The sequence below is a fragment of the Poecile atricapillus genome, chromosome 13 (genome assembly GCF_030490865.1).
Source record: "Poecile atricapillus isolate bPoeAtr1 chromosome 13, bPoeAtr1.hap1, whole genome shotgun sequence".
Lineage (NCBI taxonomy): Eukaryota > Metazoa > Chordata > Aves > Passeriformes > Paridae > Poecile > Poecile atricapillus.
This window is the reverse complement of record NC_081261.1, coordinates 13,906,479-13,924,627: the sequence shown is the minus strand read 5'-3', so window position 1 is coordinate 13,924,627 and position 18,149 is coordinate 13,906,479. Positions and strand designations below refer to the sequence as shown.

The following is an 18,149-nucleotide window of genomic DNA, read 5'->3' as shown; positions in this document are numbered from 1 at the left end:
TTATGCTTCTAGAAGAACAAGCAAAAAAAAAAAAGTGAAATATTTCTTAAAATATTTTTGATAAGTTTTACACCATTCCCAGTGAATGCTGTAAAAACTATTGCTCCTCTGGTAGTGGCTTAGCTCTGGCTGAACAGCAGTGCAGTTGATGCACCCACAGGCTGCAGCATTCAGGGTATTTAAAATGCAGGCTGCTTTGGTCTTGTTTTAGTCACTATTATTTGCCATGTTAAATTTACCAGAAAAGTTAAATCATAACATGTTTAACTGCACAGCTCCACATTAGCTGCAGATATTTAAACATTTTTCTACATTTGAATTAGAGATTTTTTTGTTTGTTTGAGAAAGTGAAGGGGGATGACAGTAACTGAATTTAATCTTACTGAAGTAAGGACTAAATATAGAAAAATCTCTAAATTACAGTTTCAAATCCAGATATAGTGTAGGTGTGAAAAAAGTCATGCATGCTGAAATCTGAAGCTATGATTCAGGGCTGTTTCTGTTATTCAGGGATGGCAAATGTCTAAGGATGTCTGACAACAGCTGTATTTCTAGAATGTGATTTAAAATACTACTTAATCATAGTCACTTCAATGACATTTACCATCATCACAAGAACTCCGAGATGATCCCAACACAACTGCCAAGATGAACCCTTAGAACTTAATGAAATAAACAAACACCACTACAATTCCAGGGAGACAAAGCAAAGTAAAACCAAAATTTAGATTGCATCACAATTAGATAAGCTAACCAATTAAGCACAAAAACAAATTACAAGGCATTCAGCACAGAGAGCACAATTCAGCTCAGTAGAGCAGAGTGGGAGCAGAGAAATTCTTGGCCACCTGAAAGTATTATAAAGGAAAAAAGCTTTTTGGCTTGCCAGAACTAAGCTGCACAACAGTTTTTGTCCTGCATGTATTTATATGGATGTCCACTTCCTTGCTGTATTCAGAACCTTTTCTAATATTCTACTTATTGGAAGTCCATTGAAACAAAATATTTGTGCAAATAGACATGTTTGTGCTGCACATGTATATGAAGGGAAGAAAGAGAAGTAGCTGATAGTACAGCAGTTTTCAAAGGCAGCCATGAGAGATCAAATGAGTGCACCCAGTTTTTATCAAGTAGGAAAATATTACATAATGCTGTTGAAGAAAAATCCATTAATAAGATTTTACTGTGTTTCCATGTGCTTTCCATCTTGGACATAAGCAAAGCAAACTTTCTTATAATACTAAGCCAATGAAATTTAGTTCCAGCTCAGCTACAGTACTTACTGCCTGTGGCTCTCTTTGGTCTCTGAGTTTCTCCAGGTGGGGTAGGAAATGATCACATAAAAATACCTGAGTGTTTGCTGAAATCAGAGACTTATAATTCCTTACAAGTCCACTTTTTACATATCATGTCTTGTCCATCACTGGCATCAGTGGCTTCAGTCAATTTCTTTCTTCTTCATTACTGAATTCCTCAGTATTCCCCAATTTTATTTTTCTTAATCCTTTTAGCTTTGTCTGAAATTTTCTCCTGCAGAATAAATCTGACTTCTTAGCTGCAGCACTATACTACAAGCTCTTTGGAAAAAGGAATCATACATAATTTCAAGTTCATAGGGTGCATCGTGAATTGAGAAACATTTGAAATGACAATGTAATTCACATACACAAATTTGCCTGTATGTTTACTGGTGGTTTAATACAGAAAACATGCTAATAAATTACTACATGAGATGCAATTATTAGGTGTATTTAACTACATTAAATGCATTTATTTAAAAAAATTAAAGCATTTTTGCTGCCCTGCAGAGGCCCTACCAGAACAAAAAAAAAAAACAAAAAACAAAGGATGTGTTCTTTTCAATTCTAAACAAAAGGAGAATCCCCACTTGAAATTATTCAAGACAAGATCTTTTGCAGATAAATTCTTTACAACCCTAAATTCAATGCTGGAATCAGCAGAAGCCATAGAAACTTCAAGAACAAAGCAATTTTTGCATGTTGAAACCTATATTCTTGAAGTTGTTCTCTCAAGTATTCCCAATGCTATAAGCAGCTCCTGGCCTCTATTTCATCTTTGCAAATATTCTCTTACAAAGAATGAAGTGTGTGAGCAGCAGTTCCAGGCTGGTGCAGCAAAGGGAGCAATGTGAGTGCTGCTAATCCTCCTGTTCAATCTACACTGGAGATGCTGCATCACACCAGAGGGACAGGTACATATCCCTAAGCAGCAGTGAAATCTTATGATGTTAAATGCCTTGTGTTGTAACACAAATTTAACAAGGTATCCCTTGTAGAATTCCAGAGTCCAGAGCCTCCAGCCCCCTGTTCTTCCTTCTAATCTCCAAGAGCATCCATGAGGATTGATGAGGGAAGCTGCAGGCTCGACACAACAGCTCCTGTCGCCTGTGTGCCCGAGCCCCTTCTGCAGCCATGACCACTAACAATCTGCAAGAACTCAGCCTGTGACCCCTTCAGCCCTTGGCTCCTCTCTAAATTGCCAATTAGAAAAAGTTGCAGTGATGGATTTGCGTTGGCTCTTCTTGTGTACCTGACACTGGATCAAAGCTACTGTCTCATTTCATGCAGGCAAGCTAACAGCTGATAGACAGCCATGGCTGTCAGTCATCGTCAAAATAGGTTACATGTCTATTTATTTATTCTGTAATTAATTTTTGGCAGAGTTAATGGCACAAGCCCCTTTTTAGAGTGTAATGCAGTTCTATAAAACTAAGAAAAAATAAGGCAGGCAGGCGATCACTGTCCTGTACATAAAAATCACTGGAAGGCAACTGAGGACATGACCAGTTTGCAGGAAAGGAAAATAGCCTGCTAATGAAATATGAGACTGGGAAAATGAGAAGAAAATTTATAACAAAGGCATTTTAAGGTACTGAGTCAGAGAGGTGGGAACTGCTGGAGGGGAACACTGCCAAAGACAGCCTTGTCTGTTCAAGTATCAAAATGATGCTTCCACCCACTGTGAGAGAAGATTTGAGTGACAAGCCAGGGCTGTGCTGCTGCTGTAGCACGCTCAGAAGTTGGCACACACACACACATAAACACACAAAACCCAAAAACAAACCCACCCAGAAAGAGATACAAAGAGAGAAGCTGAACATGCTGAATTCTGTCAACTGCAAGAAAGGATGTGAGATATGTGTGGGTGACAAGTCAGGAATGCAGCATTTCCAGAGAAAAGTGCACATTTTCTCTTCCTTCAATAGAACAGTGTAAGTTTAAGATGATACACGCTATGATTATGAACAGCTAAAATACTTACCAATAGTTATTTCTTCTTTGATTTATCTTATTTTCTCTATCTCACTTCTTCTCAGCCCTACCCTGCATTTTTGCTCTATCAAAGTGGAAAAGACCATCATTCTACCTTTCATTAAGGTTTATAGTCTGACTTGTTTCCTTGCCTCACATTCAGGCTTTGAGTTTTTAGACATTTTACTGCATTGCATCTCTAGGTTGAATTCTGCCCTGGTTTCTAGTAAATAAAATCTAAATTAAATAAACACCTTTTCCTCTACATTGGTAAATTGTCTTCTTCAGTCATGTTTATGTGCAACATTGCTTCAATCATCATATTGTTAATTTATTAATCTAACCTTCAGCTGTGTGGCTCTTCTTTCCCAGTCTTGTTTCATTTCTTTCATCTTATGGAACATAAGCTTTATGCTCTAACTTCATTTACAGATCTCTTTCACCACACCACTTCACTGCTTGAATTCTGACTTCAACCTTTCTAGGACTTAGGATAGGATGCCTTTGAAAGTCAAATTTTAGAACTTCCTTTTGTTTGAGCTGTTTCCTCTGCTCAGTCTCCCCTCTGAAGGCCCCATTTGCCCTCCATTACCCAAAGGATGTTATCTGCCCCATACCCCTCATTAAAACTGCCTTTACCACAGTGCTCCCCCAAGCTGACAGCAGTCACACTGATGGTGTATTTATAACACTGCATTATTACCATTTTTTCCAGTATCTTCATATCTATCAATTGGTACCCATTCATTCCCTTTAAACTTATATTGAGGTGGTAAATCCCTGGTGTCAGGTGCTGCTTTTATTTATTTGCTTTGCACGTAAGGGATTAACCAAAACAGGTCACCTTTAACTTATATTATTGCTCAGGACAATATCTTAATAATGCCACAAACCTGGCATTTTTCTTACACTGCAGCTCCTCTCCAGCTCTTTGCTCTGCAAACCCATCTGGTGATGGCATCACCAGTTTGATCCACCCTCCCTCATTTCTCTGATCCATAAACTGTTGGAACATTTGCAGAGTCACTTGAACAGCTCAAGACCCACTCCCCAGTTTGGCTGTGCCCAAAGGAGGGCCCAAAGTGTTCCCATCTCTTCTGTGAGGCCATGGCCATGTGCAGGACAGGCAATGGAAAAACAGGATTCAGTATCCCTTCACCTTTTCCTCCAGAGTCCTTCTGTCTGTTTAAGCTATTTCCAGTTCCTACAATTTCCAGCCAAGTTATGATGACAAATAACATTTCCCTGACTCACACAGGGAGGAAATACACGCTCCTATACATTACATCATTCATTCCTGTGGGCCATGAGCTCTACAGCAATGAACCAGGTACTGTGTTATTCTGCAGGATGCACCCCAAAATTTTGTGTTGTCCCCATTGCAATCACTCCCAGAACATTGTATGCCACTGGGAGCATTCTGGACACGGCACACAGAGAGCAGTTTCAAGCAGTGTATTCAATGGATGAAAAAACATGACTTTATGCACCATTGTCCAAGCAAGAAACCTCTGATAAGCCTCAGAGCAAGATGAGTCTCAATCAACCAAAATTAGATAACAACTGAAAAAATGCAAGAGTTGCTACTTCTATCAATTATTCCTTACTTACCTAATAATTGACAACCTTTTACATTTTTTATACAGAGATTAATAGCCCACACACAACAAAGAAAATGGCAATGGTAGGAATTCTTACTGTGGTGCAAACAGCAAACCCATCAGAATAAATTTAAAGAGAGAGTGACTACACTTCACAGCTTTGTAACTATTTCAAACTAAATAGATGTTGCAAAAGAAATAAAAAGAAATTTAAAAAAACCTACCCTTCTTTTTATACTTATTAAAGTGGCGCCGTCCTTTGCCAGTAAGCCAAAAACAAACAGAATGAAAATAAAATAATGAAAAACCCACACAAGGAGAACAGGAAAAGAAATTGCGAATAACATAAATCTGAATAATTAGAGTTCTTAAAATCAGATTAAAAAGTCAACTGATCAAACATCGCACAAATTCCTGGTTCAAAAAAAGACAAAAGCCTTCATTTCATTTAGATTAAAATATTAAACATGTTTCTTATTACATTGCATAATCAACTAGAAGTATCTGCTAAATGGCAACTCCATGGCAGTTGACATAAGCTACTTTCTCCATTTTTGTCCTTCTTTCACAAATTGGACACCATCTCTTAAAAGGCCATGCTCATCATATCAATGTAAAAATCCTATGTGATGGTGCATTGTTCACCTCTTCAGATTAGCTAAAGATGCTTATGATGCAAATCCAAGTATTTTAAAATGCAAAATTAAAGGAGGCTCTGCTCACAGTTGCAAAACAGTATTTGACAGTGTCTTTGGAAGTGTTTTTGTTAAAGGAGTGGAAGAGTTGCATGCCCTTCAAATATCTTATGAGATGAAATGAAATTATAGCCAAGTCTGAGGCACTTCTAGGAACTCAACTCATTGTAACATGAACTCTGTTCCCAGGTGGTGAAAGGCAGGACATGATGAAGGATGCCTGCCTGTAGATTCACCACAAACCTTGAAAATCCAAACTATGATCAGACACAAACAGCAAGAATTCTGAGCAAGAAGGACTTCTTGCTATACTTCAGTGGTTATATCACAGAGGTTACAGAAAAATAGAGAATAGAAAAAGGTGACAACACACCAAAAAATAAGATAGTCATAGTTGCATGTCTGATTCTTTAATTGATCCTTGGCCAGAGCATCGCTTTTCACCAATAACTCCTACACATAATTGTGGAGAAGAGGTTACTCACAGTGCAGTTCAATTCACAGCAAATCTTCCACTGGCTTTAACTGTACACACTTGCTTTAACAGGACACATCTCCACATGGAATTATCCTTTGATTATCATATTTTCTTTTCCTTCGTATGCCATATCTTATCCACATGAGATCAAAATGTATCATTACCTTTTTTGTATGTCAGATGAAATTCTTTAACTTTAATAAGGTTAAACTCCAAAGGGAATCTTTCCTGGGCAAGAATGGAGTAAATCTGCTGATACTGAATACCTGATAATAAGCTATTTTCATGGAGTGAGAGTGAGAAATACCCCACACAGTGTTTGGCAGAAGTGTTTGAGAGGGTGAAGTTTTTTCTATTTCAATCAGGGTATGAAAGTGTGTTACAGCCTGTGGGTTGGGCCAAAAGTTCATCTCATTCCAGTAATTTTCACAGTATTTTCTTGAAGCTAATGGATCTGAACTCAAATCTGTGCTGCCTCTCACAGCTTTCCTTCCTTTTAGAACCATGTGGATGGAAGGGTCCCTGTGCACTGCCTGCAAATGGTTTGCAGAGACTCCTCTGATGTCTCACTGCCTCTGATGGCCTCAGGGTCAGCCCTGGAGCAGGGTATTTGTGGGATAAAGGATTGTGGCTCCTATCTATCAGACTTGGGGTTCACACAAAGGGAAGCTCTCAGACTGCTGTTACTGCATGGACCAAGTTCTAAAAGCCATCTGAAGAGCTTGTTCACATTTTCTCCACATTCCTCTATTTGAATCTCGCCTCAAGTTATTTTATGCTGGAGAAATGAGATATTGAAAGATGCATTGCTAGGGAAATAATTGAAAAAAAAACATTATCCTTCCATACTTGTGACAGTTCAAACATAAATTTAACATTATGGTAGATGTACATTAAACATGCATCCATACATGTAATATGATGTAAAAGATGTAAATCTCTATCTCATTTTACTATGCTTTACCCTGCATAGAATCCCAATTTTGATTTCTGTGTTCTGAAACTGCTCTCACATATGAAGGGCATTCAAATAAACAGAAAAACCTGTGGCTGTGAGAACAGGCATGAAACAAATGAGGCAAAAAGCTCTTAGACCCAGCTCTCAGGGTAAGGCTGTGCAGCTGCTCCCACACAGAAACACGAGTTCTGTCAACACACCCATGTTCTCATTTTGTGTAGTTTTTCAAGCTTTTTTATTCTTTAGAAATACCATGATGTCTGACAAGAAAACAGTGCAAGAGTTGAAGGAAGCTTCCATGAAGCCATTTCTGCTTTTGAGGGGGTAGAGACAACACGGAAAGGACAAAGCAGGAAGCAGAGGGAATGCACTGAGGGGCACAAGCCTGACAAATACAGCTTGACAAGCACCCTATAAAACAGCTATTTATCTGTCACAGCCTGAAGGAAGTATTTTCTAGCACTAACACAGCATACAGTGCTACACAGAGGTTCAGTAGACAATGCAGGATTGCTCCACAACTCAAAATGCAAAAGAGTTGATATAATGGCCATGTATGTGTGAAGGGTGGCAGTGAAGCACACAGTCACTGCATGCACACTTTCACAGGTTAACACCACAGAAATGCACAGAGCTGTCAGTCTGTATTTATAGCTACATTATCACACCATTTACTTTGTGCAATATAGATATCTCAAAATTTACCAGCTGTCTTAATTTCTCAGGTAATCAAACAACTATTTGAAGTATTCTGTCAAATGAGCAGGGCTAGCTCTGAAATATCAGCCTTAGCTTTTCAAGGCCCTTGGGGTCTGCATTTTTCTTTTCTTTTCTTTTTTGTTTGTACTGGGGCAACTTCAAGAGCCAAATGTGGAGACAAAACCCTGAAATTACTCACTCCAGTACAACTATAGCAGCTTCTCAAGGAGAATTTCATAGACACACAGATATGCTGCAGCAGTGACAGGGGTGAGGCACAATGAACTCTCCTCATCAGGAGACATCTCCTGCACCAGAAGTCTAAGAAGAAATGAACAAACTTCTAAGGCCCTTTGAGTTATTTCAAACACCAGGATCTCCCCCTTGGAACACTAACAGCCTCTGGAAAATTGTAAGCACGATATTGTGCCTAAATCTCACACAAATTAAGAAGGAAGCAAACTGTAAAATGTTCTGAGTGTGTTCAGGAGCAGGGTGGAATACAACAAACCACTGAATTTAGACAACATATCTGCTACTGCCTGTACAATTAAACAGGTCCTCCTTTAGGAATCCTTTCCCTAAGATTGCCATCCAAAACTCTCAGGAAAACTTAACAAACACATCCTGCAAATCCGTAGATGTCATTTAGATTTCTACTTAATCCTTGATAGCAAAGTATTTCCCAGTTTTAGTTGTTAAAATTTACAACTGACATTTCAGAAAATGTTTATTTTAAGATTTTATCACATCCTACCTATTTTTCTACTAAAGGCAAAGTTCCTTTGTTCAAAGAGTACTTTTATATGCAAGAAAGATGCTTTGTACTAGAAGTAAGGCTCGGGCAAGCCAGAATATGTACTCCATCAATGGAGACAATCAGTCTTTTCTTGCAGACCAGCAAATGATTATGAGAAAGCATTGATAATTCATCCACTTTTCCAGAAAATAAATATTTTCTGCCATTTCTGCCTAGCACCTTTGCCACAAAAAAAAGCTGTAGCTATGCAAACTCATTGGAAATGTGGCAATACTTCCTCTTGATCATATTTAACTCTAGATCTAAGAATTAAAAATGCAAATTATTCTATTTGAATCTAGCTCAGACCCATGCTAGCTAGCAGGCACTGTAGAACAATAGATCACAAACACACAGTGTGGTTATTTGTAAATACAGGGAAAACGTTACCTTTAGCACAGTCTGCTCCGTGAAATCCTGGAAAACAATGGCAGACACCTGACACACACTCGCCATTCCCATGGCAGTGACGTGGGCAGTCTTGCACCGAGTCTGAAATTAAAGCATCACAGGCACATTAATTGGTTGGTTCCTATTTAGGCTAGAGATTTTTTTGTTTAGTTTTTCCCCATTTTAATTTGTCCTCAATACTTAGAAGCACAACCCCTAATGATATTAACACCACAAGGCTCAGGTGAAGAGCGAGTTTGTGACAGCATGAGTAGATGTAGAGATCAGTGACATATGAAAGTCACATATAAAGTTCTGGGCTGTATTAGAACATGAAGTCTTCTGATAGTGCTCAAATCCTCTCTTCCAAAAATAGGCAGGGGCTCTTAGAACCTCTAGAGCCATGTTTGAGTTTATATTGGGTAGCAAACACAATGCTTCCTCAGGAAAATCAACATTCTCCCTTTTGCAATGAGACTTTGTTCTTGTTCAACCACTCCACCATGGGAAACTGATTATCCCAAGGACTGTGCCTTCTTTTCCTTCTACAGGCATTTGAAGCCTCCTTAATTATGCTGACAAAAATATCTGCTGAACATGACAAAGAGGAGCTCTTTTGCTCTGGCAATTCTCCTCAGTCCTTAAAAAAAATGAATGAAAAAGGTGCAACTGGCTGTGCATGAGGATGAAGAAGAGTTGTGCAAAAACAAAGGACAAAGTTTAATATCAGAGTTTGAGTGACTGACTGAAATGTTGATAAGTTCAATAACATGAGAAGAGTAGACACATCAGCCTGATAACATTTCAGCTGTACCAAAATGCTTATTTTCCACTATTTCTGTTATCATCTTGATAAAGCAAACACTACTTTGTATTATAACAATCTAAAAATAAAATTCCATTTTTGAAATGAATTCTTAAAATTATTTTAATTTGACAGCTGTTGGATTTCAGTGGAACACATTCTCAACAGTGAATTATTGGAATAAAAATATAATTGGAATATTACTCTTTACTATCACTCCCTGTTGTTGTGGGACTGGTGGTTCCAAACCAAATGATTCTGTCAGCCCAGGCACCAAACCAGGCACCAAACAGAAAAAGAAATAATTTGGATTTGGAACTAGCAGAACTATAAAGAGTATTTTTATTTGTCAAATTAAACTGTAAAGAAGAAAAGGATTCAAGTAGAACTTTAAATCTAATTTCACAGTTGCAGGACACCAAATACAAAATGTTTAAAGCAAATTTTCAAAGAGATGTCATTAGCTTGGCTTCTTGAAACGATTCATGTAAACAATGAAAAGAAAAATTGAAATGCAATGCTCAAAGATATCAATTTGTCTCATGAAGAAGCTTGTTTATAGATTTATTCATTATTTTGCTTCATGGAACACAAAAGCATTTTCTATGTATTCAAAATCATGGTAAATTTAGTATTGTCTGTGAGTTAACATAATTTCTGTTATTCTTCCTCCTCTTCTGCACCAGAGAGATGTTCAGCTGCTGCAGAGCCTTTCATTATGAAGCATCTGATACAAGGTGTGTGTAGAACCAGATAAAACACTGTATTTTTCTCTAGATTTCATTTCAATTACTATCATTGCTCTATCAAGTAGCCTACCTGGCTATTACACCTTTGATGCTCTTGAAAGCTATAGCCCTGACCAGGCAACTCTTTAAAGGGCAGCTTATAATATCCTAAGGTTTTTCTAAGCACAACAGGGGCATAACAAGAGAGAAGCACAAATGTTCTTGTTTTTAGAGAAGTGGAAAAAGCCTTCTATGGGAAAACATGCAAAAACAAAAAAAATATTTATTTGTTTGTTTGTTTGCTTTTCAACATTTGTAGGAAAGTGTTTCTTTCATCTGAATTCAGGGTAACAGAAACAATTATGTTTGTACTTAATGACAGTATTGATTATCCACCTACACCCTTTGGGACTTAAGCCAACAAACTGAATGTTATACTAATGTAAAATGAAAAACATCTAAGCTGCATATGATTAATAAGGCAAGCCTAGAAAACACCTATGACTACGTTTCATCAAAACTAAAACCTCATTTTTACTTTTTACATTTTCTCTGAACTAAGAGGAATTACATATTTATACAACATAGAGCCATTTAAGACTTTACCAGCCAGGACAGAATATCACATAGGATACCTCAGAATTTGTTATACCACTGTGAAAAGATAGTCAGCAAAATTCATTAAGAGCTTCAAAGGTCAACAAATCTAATAAGGTTGGAGAATTTAGACTCAGTTTGATTTTCAACTAAATGTAATCCTATTCTAACAAAACTGCAGCTGGATGTTCCTCAGCCACGTTGAGGAGATGACTCACTATTAGGTGAGTGGTAAGCTGTAAAACAACATACAGCTAATTAACTGGCTCAATTAATCTCTAGGGTGGCTGCAAACAATAATCTCATTTGCAGGTATCAGTTTCTTGAGCTGTCTTTCCACCAAGATTAAACAGCTCTCCTGTTGGATACTATTCCACCTGAGTGTAAAGAAGCTTCTTCAGAGAAGCAAATAAAAAATATCAAAATGACAGAGATAAGGGAGAGGAATATTAGCTGGGGAATGCTTCAAACCATGCTGAACTTTTCTGAGTCTTGTTTTCTGAAACTAAACTCAAGATCTATGGGAATGCTAAAATATTAAGAGAAAAATGAGTGAAGTTAGCACACTCCATTACTGACTCTTTGACAGAGCAGTGTTGAGAAAAAAAATGCACAGCATAACGTAAGGGCAAACAGGCCAAATACTGAGGACTACAGGAAAACATTACAACTTTGGGTAAGGGAGGATATAAACAGAGAGGAAAAATGCCCAGCTTATGGAAATACCTACCCAAAATGACTGTACTGAAGGAGACCACCTCTTTGTCCTTGCCATCATTGTAGAAGGCCAGGTGCCACAAACCCACGTCCAAGTACTGAACGAACACGGCCTCGTTCTGAACCAGGGTCTGGATGCTCCGCCGCTCCCGAGGAGACTCCACCACACTCCACTTCTCTTTGCCATCCAAACGTTCCATGAAATCATACTGCAGGGAGGAAAGAAACCAAAAACAAGGGAAAAAAAAAAAGAGAACACAAACAAACAAAACCCCAAACAAACAGACCTGAATACAGAATGTTTTGGCTCAAGATCTGAGTCTCTATTTTCTCCTCTACCTTGTTACACAATGGTATTTCTGGAAGAAATGTGAAACTAACATTTACTAGCTGACCATGGAACATAAAGAGGTTCTGTGACTTTTATTCTTTCTTGAATAGTGACCTAGAATTATGCATCTTTCTTCTGCATAGGGGATCATAAAATGTACAAACTGAAAGGATGGCTTTTGAGAAAAAATTTGAAATCTATTATTTGACCCATGAATTGTAGGTTCTTACACAGCTTTCAGAGACCCAGGAGACCCACACCCTTTTCAAAGCAATCACTTGTAAAAAATACATTCTGCAACAGGAACTGACATCTGAGCTGTAACTCCAGACACATCAATGAATGGAAGCCCCCAGAATGTGAAACAGGAATAGAACTGACAGGAAATGTGTTTGTCTAATGTAACTCATCATCAGATAAAAATACACTGCACAAGCTTTACATTACAGAGTAAAAGTTGCTTACCTGAGGTTTTATGAGGAACAATCAGGGCAAGTGTGATACAAAAACCAGAGGGAGCATGGAAAAGAATAACACAAATAAAGGAATTGAACTTATATTAAGGAAAACTGAGATTTTCTGTTTGTATGGCTTCCAAATAAGGTAGAACATTGCATTAATCTTTGGAAAAGGGATCAAACAGAGCAAGTGATTATTTAGAGCATAAGAGCGATGGCACCATTAATGGCATGAAACTAAAAAAAGAAAGAAAGAAATTTAAGATGAATGTCAGATAAGCTTCCCATCTATTAAGCTCAGTAAATAGCCTCCCAATCGAGATGCCACAATTAAACAGGACTGGAAGAAATATTGGTTAGTCTACAACAGGGAATAACTCTGCATAACAAAGCAGCTGGGCTGGCTGTTCTAATGGGCTTTTTTTCTCTCTTTAATGTCTGTGATTCTGGAGCTCTCAAGCTCAACTGAGTAGATCTCATAGTCCCTATCTAAGGGAAGTCCTTAAGAAACACCAAAAACAATATATCTAATCTTTTGATAGCTGTATAACAAGTCCCCTATGAAAACACATCTTGTTTTAGACACATTTATCTGTGTAGGAGTAGATAGAGATAGATAGACATGTCTAAAGAAAGATGTATGTGTTCAATAAAATACAGTAATAGTATGTGCTTGCTTGCCAGTAGCTTCATTACATTTCCCTCTGTTATCTCTAACACTTCCAGGCTGTGTCCACAACAGCTATGAGGAAACATCCACCTTCCCTTGCTTTCAGTTTAAACAGACAGTGGTAACCTTGCCTCCTAAATGCAATAAACAGCCAGAGAAGGCTGTTCACACTGCATTCCACTCATTAACTGTGAGCCCTAGTAAATTATTCACGATATGTGATAAAATAATGAAGATTCTCCCTTCTAGTGGAAGAGACAGACAAATTTAACACTCTAGTGCAATCACATCTATCCTAAACTGGGGTGTAAAACCTCACCTTTCTAGCTGAAAACCTCTTATGTACCAGCATTATAAAGCCCTGGCATGCTCAGCCTTACAACAAAGGGAAACGTCTGGAAGATCTGTTGTCTTCCTGGTAAACATGTGGAGCTGACACCAACCTGCAGCCTTTCCACAAAGGAAACCCATGGCACTGAAGATTGTGAGCCCAAATCTACTAATGTTGAGAGCTATCATCACAGTGAGTGTGTTATCCACTCTATCTTTTATTCTATGCTTTCAAATGAGGGACAGGGTAAGAGAAGTGGAATAAAAAGTTCCACTCACTATCAGATTGCCATCCACTTGAGCCTTTTTCCACATATAATTTTTACAGGGGAAGGTAAATCAGATAAACTAGTAAAGTTCAGGTAAAGCATGCCAGGGAGGGAGAGAAGTGTGGCATGCCAGTAACTTTCAGCATATGTGAGGTACCAAACACACATATATCTATCTCTGAAATCAATGGCATTTGGAAAGATTGCTAAAGCCCATTGTCTAACAGTCAGAGGTTAAGGACAGACTCATCACCTCCTTGGGAAATGTTATTACTTGGGCAACATCTTGGGAAAAAGAAATTGTGCTCTTCGGAACAATTGTTCACAAAGGGTCAACTAAGGAAGCAGCAATAAAAGCTGACATTTCTCACTGGCAACACGCTGTTCGTCTCTGCTTGTGCTGGCAGGTTCCTCTGCCTCCCTCTGTTTGATGCTGATTCTACCTCATATAGTAGAGAAAGCTCAGCAGTTGGCCAGATCGAAGGGGAAGAGTTTTCAGCCTGAAACTGCTTGAAGTAGTTTTAGCTGCAGAATCTCTTTTCAGGATGATGACCTAGTGAGAGCAGGTCCCTTGGCACAACGATTTTAACTTTGGTACAATTAAGACTGGTATTACCCCTCTTTAACTGAACTATGACAAATAATTTAATGCCCAGGCAAAAGCAAAATGATCAAATCTGGATAACTCTGTGAATGCTGATGTACTGGTGCAAAGTGATACAAAAAACAAGAATATATTTTTATCCCTCTTTGGATTTCTCAGAATAGAGGGGGGAAAAAAATAAAAAAAAGGAAGTTAATGTATCTGCTGGTGGTTCTCTGGGTGTATTAATTTTAATATGTCAGGAAGGACTAGATATATGTGCCCCAAAATCAAAAATCCCTGACTGAAGGGTCACCAGGATGACACTGTGAACTCAAAAGCAGATAAGATTTCTTCACATGCTTGGCTGAATCATCATTTTGCTTTTCATGGCCTGGTTGATTTTCTGATTTCCCACCCTTGCATGATTAATTACTTTTACATAATGTTGTGCTGGAGGTATCACTCTTGCTTTAAAGCTACTTATTGGCATATATGAATAGATTAGAAGACCCATCTAGGAAAAGGAGGCAAGTAATTTCATGATCATTAAAAAGCAGCTGTGGAATTCTTAATCTAACACACACACACAACTGCTAAGGAAGAGGCCACTAAATCACATGAATTAGGGAATGGACGTGTCAAACCAAATTAAATCTCTGAAGTAATTTGAAAGTTTCACTGACTTTTGGCTTTTTTTGTTTTCTTTTTTTATGATCCTTTATATTTCATGGCTTCATACCGAAAACCACATAAAAATGGCTAAAACAGCTCAGGAATAACATGCAGCAGAAATCCCAAATGACTATATCATCAGAGTTCAATTTTGCAGCAGGGAGTACTTACTATGATTAAAGCTCAATATAAGCAAGTGACTTGCCAGCCTACATCACTAAACAAATTCCAAATTCACTCTCTCGGTGAGTTTGTTTATTTTTACTACCCAGCATACTGAAATCCTACTGCTTGCTTTTATTTACAAACCTAAAATCTCATGCTAAGTTCTTTCTGGGCAATTTATTTTTTTATAATTTCTCCGTACAGGGCTTTCTACCTTCTGATGCATTTTATTCACAGGCTAATAAAGACTTGATTTTTCTGGTAACCATGGGGAGTCAGAAAAATGGTTTGGGAACTTTACAGCAATGGTTGTGACTCCACCACTGCCCAGAGCCACCAAGCCCACAGGGGATGGAAGCCACTTGTGACCACTGCGAAGCTGAGAGAGCTCGCAGGGCTCAGGACTGTTAATGCAGAGAGCCACCATAATCTTCAGGGATTTTCATGGATTTGAAACAATTTGCATGCCTCCACAACGTGCCTAGGAGTTTCTGCAATTAGGAATTGAAAGGAAAGATCTCTTAGAGCTCTTTTCTCAATAAGGGATGCATATTCAACAGGAGAGGGGGAGCACGCTTGGCGTGGTGGCGAGCATCTGCCTTTATGCCAAAGCCCTGTAGGATCTAAGCAGCCAGGGAAACATATGGCAGGGAAACTTGTTTGCAAAGTGCTCTAAAATTAGTTCTTCATAAAATCCAGTTGGTAATTATTCATTAAAATACAGCCACAAAACATCTGACACCCGTGGTGGCAGCCAACCAACCGCTTTGTTCCCACTCTTGGATGTGCCACAAGCCAACCAGTCCAGGCCAGCCCCGTGGCCATCAGGCAACTCTGAGGTGCTCAGAGCTCCTAAAAGTGTTTGACCACCTGCTAAAAACCAAGGGAACACTGATGCTCCCCTGCTCTCCAAGTTGGTTTTTTTTCAAATAAAGCCGTTTCCTGTTCTGAATGAAAAGAGCTTTCATTTTGACATGAAAAATTTATTAAGTATAAACCGCGCTGCTGGAGATGAAAACAATCCAGCTCCATGCACTGTCCTCTCCAGACGTTCCAGTGAAGTTCCTCTCAGGTTACCTCATTTCATGCATCATTTGGAACGTGCTACCAGCATGTAACAACACCATAATTGCTGTACGCTCTGCAGAGTCACTTCATGCATTATTTCACATTTACAGTTTGTTTTCTGTACATTATCAATTCTATTAACAGACTCTCTTCTGCTAAATTCCTATTGATCATTCAAGCCTGCACTGTGCATTTTGTTATTTCTGCATAGCACTACGCAGGTTGGAGGGATTTTGCCCAAAAGCACTGCATTCCTGTTTGTACTCTGCTTGCCACTCAAAACTGCATTTTTGCCTCTCCTCCAGAGCTTCACTCCCCATGCTCACGGCACACAGGCTGCATCCAGACAAGTTTACAGCTACATCAGTTTGACTGACTAAACCAGGCATTTGGAATATTTGCTAAACAGTAATACTGAGAAGGTTAAATCTCAGCAGGGCTCTCAGACAGGAACTGCATCTTGTTGTCTCAGGTTAATCATGTACCTAATTTGCTGATTATTGACTTGTTCCCACAAAGGATTTTACTCGGCTTGACATATGAGCACTGATCAGTGATGAACTGTCAAGCTGTTCACTGCTTTAGAGCTCATGTCCCTACCCTACAGAAACAAGGATTTTAAATTTCAATTTTAAAATATCGTCTGGTGTCAACTTCAGACTGTTTTCATTCATACAAAAGTATTGTGCTCCTTTCTGTCAGAACAAGGCTTCTTTTCACTAACTCAGGTCTGTAACAGCTTGTCTTTCTTATTCTAAAATAATTTCTCTTGGTAGCAGCTTGACTGAATTTTGATTGCTGGGTAAAAATGCCATGGAATCTCCTGCTGTAGCACCCTATTAACAAGCACCAGGACCCTGCCTGAATGTGGGAAAGTTTATGCTGGTTTATATTGCAGATTCAGACCAGATCTATACTAGTTCATATACAGCAGATTTCATAAACTCCACTTAGGAAGAGGTTTAGAACTGCTTCCTCTGAAGACTGGAAAACAAGTCCCCTGGGGAGGAATCCAGGTCAAGAAGAAACACAGATGATATTTCTCATCATTTAATTTACCAGAAAGGTCACAAAATTTCTATTCTATCCATGTGAAGTGGAGTGAAAGAAAAAACCCTGCCTGATCACAGCCTTCTCAGATGAGAACATCATAATGAAACCTAGAACAAATACATCTGATCATACTGCAATATAAAGTTAATCCTGAATTTAAAAAAATGTATTTTGTACTACCAGGTACTTCCAACTGGATTTCTTGTAAAAGATACAGGAATATCTCTCTCTTTGTCATCTTCAAAAAATTAAAATTAACCTGTATTTATAGCAAACTTTGATGATTGCTTCAGAGCTTTGGTAGCCCTAAGTAATTTTCACTTCATGATTTATACTTTTGTTTGTTCTCCTCAACTAAATTGCCATTTTATTCTTGATAGAATAGGGAAAGAGAGCACTAAAATCCTGAATTAAATGACACATGTGCAATGAATGATGCCATTACCTCACTGGAACAGCTGAAGATCCACAGACATAATTTCACCCTCAAGACAGCATATTGAATGAAGCCTTACGGACAAAATCAAAACATTCTTAAGAAAGGCTCCCACCCTGGAACATATTCTCTGAAGATATATTTTTGTGTTGCCTGGATGGCTGGAAATGACTGAAAATCAGTCAACAGCCTTCTGCAATTTCCCATTTTTTAGTCTTTGTATCAAATTTCAGGACACCATATGCTAACATGGAAAACTGACCACATGTCCTCCCCTCCCTGGGCTGTGCTCTGCTGATCCTGGTTTCTTACCAGTCAAACACACCCACTCAGTAACTCACAGAACACTGGAAAACAGCTTACCACAGTAAA

At 38.5% G+C, this 18,149-nt stretch overlaps 1 protein-coding gene across 1 annotated transcript in view; it reads right to left on the bottom strand.

The window, feature by feature from the left end:
- The window catches only part of TENM2 (teneurin transmembrane protein 2), a 334,711-nt gene that overhangs the window by 93,345 nt on the left and 223,217 nt on the right, over positions 1 to 18,149 (bottom strand). The window contains exons 8-9 of the mRNA XM_058848837.1: positions 11,753 to 11,948; positions 8,893 to 8,994 (exon numbers count right to left, since the gene is read on the bottom strand). Coding sequence (XP_058704820.1) covers positions 8,893 to 8,994; positions 11,753 to 11,948 — 298 coding nt within the window. The remainder of the gene's footprint in view (positions 1 to 8,892; positions 8,995 to 11,752; positions 11,949 to 18,149) is intronic.